This window comes from Varroa jacobsoni, unplaced genomic scaffold (assembly GCF_002532875.2).
Source record: "Varroa jacobsoni isolate VJ856 unplaced genomic scaffold, vjacob_1.0 scaffold_1383, whole genome shotgun sequence".
Classification (NCBI taxonomy): domain Eukaryota; kingdom Metazoa; phylum Arthropoda; class Arachnida; order Mesostigmata; family Varroidae; genus Varroa; species Varroa jacobsoni.
The window spans coordinates 289,740-297,938 of record NW_019214285.1 but is presented as its reverse complement, the minus strand read 5'-3'; the positions used below and the strand labels follow the sequence as shown (position 1 = coordinate 297,938).

General features: G+C 40.5%; 2 protein-coding genes across 8 annotated transcripts in view; one reads left to right on the top strand and one right to left on the bottom strand.

Moving 5' to 3' along the window:
- LOC111269392 (Excitatory amino acid transporter 1) overlaps nt 1–8,199 on the bottom strand; it is a 123,822-nt gene that overhangs the window by 14,290 nt on the left and 101,333 nt on the right. For all 7 annotated transcript variants that reach the window (XM_022848939.2, XM_022848941.2, XM_022848940.2 and 4 more), the window contains one exon: nt 2,258–2,452. In XM_022848939.2, the coding sequence (XP_022704674.1) occupies nt 2,258–2,452 (195 nt within the window). The remainder of the gene's footprint in view (nt 1–2,257; nt 2,453–8,199) is intronic.
- Nucleotides 4,283–7,385, top strand: CCT4 (chaperonin containing TCP1 subunit 4). The gene is made up of 3 exons (XM_086972085.1): nt 4,283–4,390; nt 4,593–4,727; nt 5,481–7,385. Exon 3 carries the CDS (start codon nt 5,483–5,485, stop codon nt 7,106–7,108), a length of 1,626 nt encoding a protein of 541 aa, XP_086828211.1. The 5' UTR covers nt 4,283–4,390; nt 4,593–4,727; nt 5,481–5,482; the 3' UTR covers nt 7,109–7,385.

Sequence of the window (8,199 nt, the reverse complement as noted above, 5' to 3'; positions counted from 1 at the left end):
TATATAGGCACCCTATACAATCAAAATAGGACAAACTGTACGCAGTCAAGGGGTCGACAACCCAAAAATCGAGTGGACTACTCAAAAAATCCACGACTTCAAAAGGCCGAAAAAGAAAGCTCATGGTGTGATTGGAATATTAAGGTCAACGGGAAGACACCAATTAACTTTGGCGCGTCGGACCAAATGTAAACTTACTTAATGAATCGATTCTTGCGCTGTAACAATAACAATTACACTGGGTCAAAATCAAGTTACAAATCCAACACAGATCCAAGATAAAGGCGACCATGAAAACAGTTTGGCGGACTCTTTCACCTGTATTATGGGCTACAACCCACAAACATGCTACATTGCAAGCTTTACTGAGTAGAAGGAAAAATCACGCTAGCTCTTCGTAAAATCCGAATCTGATCTGGTACAACGGTTTCCTTCTCAAATCAATGCATACACAAAACAATATGAAAATAGTTAAACAGAAAAACTCTGCCGTGGAAGACCCTATTTAACCTGAGATTTTACTTTTGTCGACGTACGTCCAATCTTCGAGTTGTTTGACGTTCTCAGATATCACAGCTATTAAGAAAGCTCATTCCATTTCTTCACTTGGTACACATTCTATATTAGAGATATTCATCGATACACAACTGAAAAAGACCAGATTTGCGAGTTAACCAAACAGTTTCAAGGTATTTGTCTAAGTTGATCTAGTTTACTTGAAAGAGAGATGAAGCAAGTCTGGGAAGCAGTGGGGTTCAGCAGGGGTTGTATTGTTAAGTTGCACGCGACGTACTGCACGTAATTCATCACGTTCGTATTGCTTGCTTATTCTTTCTAGTGGCATGATAGAATATGTTTGCCATTATTTACCTCGCCATCGAAATTGAGTTTTTCCTTGGACAAATTTCAAATGAGCTTTGTGTGCAACACGGGTCCATACTCTGATGGCGATATCCAACATGCAATTCTCTGCTAAAAGCCACGGACTCGGATACCTGAAGACTCCGATATTTGGATGATCAGCACTTGAATTACTCTAAAGTCTATTGTTCGATACAAACGAAACGACATTGTAACAGCCACATCTTTATCTTCGCTGGATATCTTTTTAAACACCTACGTCATGTTCGTATTGACGAGCCACTGTCATCTTGTAGAGTAACGACTAATTAACATTTCAAGAGTGTCAGTAAGCCTTCGAAGAGCCATTTTCTTAGTAGTTCAATGGCGCCCTATATGTACGTATTATCATACAATTAGTCAAAAGGACTACGTATCAAAATGATACATTGCATCCGCCGTAGCCTAAGCACCCTTTCCAAATCGAACAACCCAGTTGCAGGGATCTAATTTACAGTTCCGTCGAATACGCACATCGTTCGCAAACCCATACGAGCGCGCAAACAAGTGAAAGCATGATGTAGATATACGGCTTGTATCGCGACTGCATAATTCAATTCATGTGTACATAATTCAAAACGGCACGACAGGTGATAATGGCTAAGCGAAACAATCAGTTAACGAAAACTAAATAGTTTACCTATAATCAGATGCGCTATATCTGAAGGTCAATTGAACGTGCCATTCACTAATACCACCTGCTCATTGGAGCTTTACTATATCTTTAACTAAGCGAGTACACGCAAATGCACCCGCAACGTTCCTACTTAACCTGTATACGTTACCTTCGCATTTAAATAAAAGTATTGGAGATTTCCATTTGGCGTAACATTCTGAAAGTTAAATATCAGCATACTAGTACAGTAGACCCTTATAGGAAACCAGGCGGTACTAAATTCTTGATTTATTAGTTAATAATTATAACATTAATGTCACCCTCTGTACAAGATACGCGGCCAATGTGCTCAGCACGAGCAACTTTGAAAACATTTATAATTTGGCCATATTGGAAGCAACAGCAATTGATGCATTGTAATTCTGTATGCACTACAACATTATTAGGCTGCGGCCTGAGAGTTTGAACGACCGCTCACAGAGGAATCTATGCAGATATCACTATTTCTGTTAAATATAGTTGCGCGATGATTTCCGTGATAATATCTCACTTGTCGTTCCCACTGGCTAGCTTATGAGACATAACAGTGTCGGCAGTGATGGGCTTAATTTATGGGCTTGAGCGAGCCCCCAAGCAACGTTTTAGAAACTGTTCAAAACACGAATATAATTTATAGTATACTAAAGTAACTTTTTTTGGCAAAGGTTATATTTAAGAGTATGATATAGTTCACTTTCTCACCTAATGGCAATGACCTTGCCGACGTCAAGAGGGACTCGGCGCACCTGGGCAATGAAAATCGCAGCCACAGCTTCATAAAGTGCGGTACCGTCCATATTAATGGTTGCCCCTATGGGAATGCAGAAACGCACAACCTTCGGGTCGATCTTCACTTTGTCCTCCAGAGCGGCGATGGTGACCGGTAACGTTGCTGAGCTAAAATGGATCAATAAAATTAGAAAAATAGCCATATCACTGAATTGGTTGAGGACTTCGTTTGTATTAAAATGATGGAGGTGACGACACAAGATCTAGTGTTATTGGTATTGGTAGAGAGCGTCTATGAGATTACGAGGGACCATTCTGCGCAGAAAACGCCCAGCGAAAATGATAGTGCTAAATAAATCGGTAGTTATCTCAAGTGAATATGCGGAAGGCTAACGTGCACTACCGCATATTAAGCAAGCCTCCATGCTATATTTTTCATTCTTCTCGTAATACTCGGGTTAATCGTTTGCTTAACAGCATCATATGTGCTGACATCTAAGTTGCGGACTTGGTTACAGTTTTATGTACGATCAGCTATCCAAATTACATACAGAATTTATGATATGCACAACGCATAAGCAGCTATTTACATGGACCTAACAACGTTGGGTATATTGATAATTGATTTTATGTAAACGGCCAGAACTTGCGCTAGGACAATGATGAAAGTATTAAATCGTCATAATTCTTCAAAGCCTAAAACCTCTCTATACTGATGCTTCTGCTAAAGGGCAAGTAAACAGGAACACATTTTACGTTCTCAAATATTCAGTTATAATAATTCAGTGAAATTTCCAAGCTTTCGTTTGAAGCAGAAAAAAATCAAAGCATAGAAAATATGTATTTCACAATTTCGATACGTACTGTAATGGAGAAAAGAGTCAGTTTGTGAAAATGTACATTAAAACTTTCAAAAGCAGAGTGCAATCCCGAGGGCAAAAACAGGTGTACCAAAAGTACTTTTAATGCTGAAATAACTATACACAACTATATACACCTAAGTCCAATAGAACAGCATAACATATGTTTCTATCCCAGACAAAAAAAACAACGTTTTAGTGATGTTTTAAAAGCTATAACTTCACGGAAATTCCTCGCTTAGAACGCTGACAGTATATAATAATAGAACGATGTAAGGTATCCAACATTTGTTGTGTACGTGTGCGTAAATGATATTTATTTTCACTTTGTTCTTTATGAACACCTAGACGTATTTCACACGTATTAATATAACGACGACTGTTAAATTTATAGATTACCATTTTATTGTTTAGTCGATATTTTTATCTTAAATCGGCGATTTATTAAACAAAAAATGCGATTTTGCGTATTTTTTATACTCAATACAAAGTTAACAATAACAAGAGCTATTCCGATCCTATTCGGCCATGTTGAGTAAATTCTAATTGTTTCTCGGTCTAGTTATAATGACATGGTGAGAACCTAATGTCCCATGATGGTCCCCACCACTTAACCATCAGCTGATCGTCTTCTCACATCCCTTATTAAACAGAATCAGCTTGACCGACAATATGCATATAGATGGTTTTTATTTTCTTTTTTTGGGAAACGGATTTAATGCGTCGACGCACGTAGTTGGGACCGAATGACTAATGGCCACCCAGTTTAGTGTTGGATCCTACTCCGACAGCTGGACTTAGTTCCGGCCAAACTAATACAATCTAACTTTTTGCATTTGCTCTTTAAAGCTTCATTATCCTACAGCATCGATACGTATTGCTTAGTACTACAGACTGACAGGGGATGTGTTAGGTGGCTAACGGATCGGTTCCCTAAATCGCTTCCGTATGAGTTACTATCACATTTATGGCAAATCTATTCCTCTGCAGCATCGCTTCGACTCTGAGCGATTTTTTAGCGCGCCGTTCCGCGCCAAGCAGACGAATGAATCTCGGGTCGGTTTATACGGCAGACATCCTCGTAACTGCACCACTAGCGGCGCCAGCGGTCGCTTTTCGAAGCTCTTCCCTGTGTCGTCATGCGCAGTTGAATCGGGTTAACTGGCCACTCTAGCAGTCGACAGCAAGTAAAATCGGATCATTTCGCTCGAATCAACGAACGTGGCATTCTCGTGACGGAACCCAGGTAAAGCTCTAGCAGATTTGCCCCAGTGTTTCAAAAGACTTTCGTCACATTTTTTAGTCGTTAGTTTGCGAAAACTCTCCGGCAAAATATCATTCATACCGTGGTGTTTACCAGCACGTTTTCGAAACAATTCAGGGTAACTGGTAGGACGAATTTGGCGTTTGTTCTGTGGCTATCTACTGGTGTTTTCTGTTTGGAAAAGTTTCGGGCGAGGCGGCCTGCAGCGTGCGTACTCGGCTTTTTTTGAAGTCGGACTTCTCCGCGTCATTGAACTGTCTGGTGCTAAGTTCGTCACCTGAGAATTTCCCTAGGACTCACCTATCCCTACGCTAAACAGGTATATAAACACAATAATTAAAAAAATGTCCACTAACCGTGTATCATTTTCTATATTTCTGTTAGCAGAGCGGCTTGTCTTGGTACTTACTGTACTTATTGCTGTCATACGCCAAGAATATTCTAGCAACGGTACAATAATAAATATTATAGCACGCAGAGAAGGCGGATGTTATATTCATCGCTATTTTATACATGTAACGAGGGCTTCCTGCGGAGAGAGCAGTGTTTTTTCAACTTGAATCATATAGACGGGTGATTTCATTTAAACAGTATTCGCTATTTCAATTAATGAGATACAATATATGAAACATCTTACTGGGACGTACGAGCATGCACTTATCGTATTTTGCTTGCACGCATTCAGGCTAATTTTTGAGAAAAAGAACAGTTTTCCTGTGCAAGTGTCTCTAGGTGAGTGTCTTGATCAGTTGAGCTTTATGTATATTAAAAAAAAGACTTTAAAAAGTAGGTAATGTGATTTCAGGACGCAATAGCTGTGATGTAGTTGTATGCCCCTTCTCGTATCGATTCAATACTAGTATTCATTATGCAGGCCTCTATTGGCTTTTAGTAGTAGCATTAAATTACTGGACGTACAACACGCAAAAACACTAGCATTCAACCGAGCGTGATAAGACTTTGCCTATATTATATATAAAATATATTTTTATACTATATATAAAACATATTTTTTTGTTTTCGACAGCCCGATATTAGTCTGTCGTCATTGCTGATAATATTTTTGTTGCAGGAATGGCGCCTAAGGGAGCAGCCTACGGATCGTCATCTGCCGGCACAGGCAATGTGTCTTACCAGGACAGGGATAAGCCTGCCCAAGTTCGTCAATCAAACATTACGGCATCAAAGGCTGTGTGCGATGCTGTTCGTACATCACTGGGCCCTCGTGGAATGGATAAAATGATTCAAGCTGTGTCTGGCGATGTCACCATCACAAACGATGGTGCCACTATTTTACAGCAGATGCAGGTTCTCCACCCTGCGGCCAAGATGCTTGTGGAATTGTCAAAAGCGCAAGACATCGAAGCCGGTGACGGTACAACGTCAGTTGTTGTCATTGCGGGTTCACTATTAGATGCTGCCTCTAAACTACTCCTACGTGGCATTCACCCAACAATTATTTCAGAAGCGTTTCAGGCGGCAGCCAAAGAGTGCGTGGATATCCTGTCGTGCAAAGAAACCGGGCTGGCCATTCCAATTGAACTGTCAGACCGTGAGAGCCTCCTGCAGAGTGCGACAACTTCATTGTGCTCAAAGGTGGTCTCACAGCACAGTGACGTTTTGGCCCCGATGGCGGTGGACGCTGTTTTGAAGGTAATCGATCCGGCAAAGGATAATAATGTCGACCTGCGTGACATTAAAATCATCAAAAAGTTGGGTGGTACCGTCGAGGACACTGAGCTGATCGACGGACTTGTTTTTACTGAAAAATTGGCTGGAGGTCCTAACTCTCCGCATCGCGTCGAAAAAGCCAAGATCGGTTTGATACAGTTTTGCATTTCACCGCCAAAGCCAAACATGGACCATCAGGTCATTGTCAGTGATTACACGGTTATGGATCGCGTCCTTCGGGAAGAACGTGCCTATCTGTTAAATATAGTGAAAGTTGTTAAGAAGGCCGGCTGTAACGTTCTCCTCATTCAGAAATCTATCCTTCGGGACGCCGTTTCCGACCTGGCGCTTCATTTCCTCGCCAAAATGAAAATTATGGTTATTAAAGATATCGAGCGCGATGATATTGAATTCATTAGCAAGTCTCTGGGTTGCCGACCGATCGCTTCTCTTGACCACTTTGTGCCTGAAGCACTTGGCAGTGCCGAACTTGTCGAGGAAGTGACAACTGGGAGCGCAAAATACGTCAAAGTAACAGGAGTGGCGAATCCTGGCAAGACCGTGTCTCTCCTGTTGCGCGGCTCCAACAAGCTCGTTCTCGAAGAGGCAGACCGCTCGATTCACGATGCCCTATGCGTAGTTCGTTGTTTAGTCAAGAAGCGTGCTCTTGTCCCCGGAGGTGGTGCACCAGAAATCGAGCTAAGTCTGCGGCTAGCTGAGCGTGCACGCGAGATCGAGGGTCTACATTCGTATTGCTATCGAGCATTCGCCGACGCGCTCGAAATCATCCCATACACGTTAGCCGAAAATGCTGGCCTTAATCCCATCCAAACAGTGACCGAGCTTCGAAATCGACATGCCCAGGACAAGCGAACTTATGGCATCAATGTGCGTCGAGGCTGCGTAACCGACATTCTTGAGGAGAACGTACTTCAGCCTCTGCTTGTGTCCACTTCGGCAATCACTTTGGCCGCTGAATGTGTGCGGTCGATTCTCAAAATCGATGATATCGTGCAGACAGTCCGTTAGAAGGCTTTTACGAAAATCATATCATGATGGTATAATCACAGAAGCATGTCTCAAGATATTTCGGTGCCTTCGGTTTGTAGCATAGTGACTGATCGGAGGAGATCATTGTTTTTCGATAGTAAATCATTAAAATTATTAAAATCATTAAAGAAATTAGCTTCATTCGGCTCAAGCAACTATGAGCGCCCCTAGGCGTGCGATTTGGAGGTTCACTAACTAAAGCCTTGCATCTACAATAAACACAAAAACGTCTTTATATTTACCTTGACAATAGTAATTCAACGTCTTGTTATTTAGTTCATGTACTGGGAACTGAGGAAGAATAGTTACGAGGAGCAAATGTATTGCGTATATATTTTCAAACGAATATTATATTAGATGTAGTTAGCAATAAATATATTTGGAAAGAGCAAGTTCCGCTAAGTCATTAAAAGCTTCATAAAGATCTTGATGAGCATGCTTCTATTATATGTTGACAAAGTTAACTAATCTATAACTAATCTCAAAACTCATTTTAGAGTTTTGAGATTAGTTATAGAGCTTGATGATCATAAGACGTTGAGTTTAATGAGCAAAAGGCACTAGGCGTTTTTAAAAAATGGATTGTGTCATAAATTTTACTTATCAATTTGGTGATAGTTGTCTGGTATTAAACACAGCAAAAATATGCGTCTAAAGTTAACCTTAATAATAGAAATTGGAATACCCGGCAAAGACATATCTAAGAATCACTATATGGCTATATATATACTTGATGAGTAGGCCGCTAGTAATCCTAAAATTATCATAAAACATACATTGTAAAAACCGGTGGGGTAAATCAACCTGAAAAAGTTGCACTTGCATATTCTAGATGATTCAAAAATTTGTCAAAAGGTAATTTTAGGTACTCAATTAATTTAGTTAAATTGAGTATTCAAACAAATTTACTTTACCTCTTGCATGCCTTGAAATAACTAGATAGAAAGCACCAGAACTTGAGGGACATGTCGTAATTTCGCCCGTGGACATACTTTGCTTCTATCAGTAGACATTCCATTCGAACGCATTACTAGTCGTGAAATTCGAAAAATTTAGAAAACACATTTCAT

Bases quoted from the DNA above. Each gene is read 5' to 3' on its own strand.
- CCT4 (XM_086972085.1), top strand. From the start codon at position 5,483: ATGGCGCCTAAGGGAGCAGCCTACGGATCGTCATCTGCCGGCACAGGC.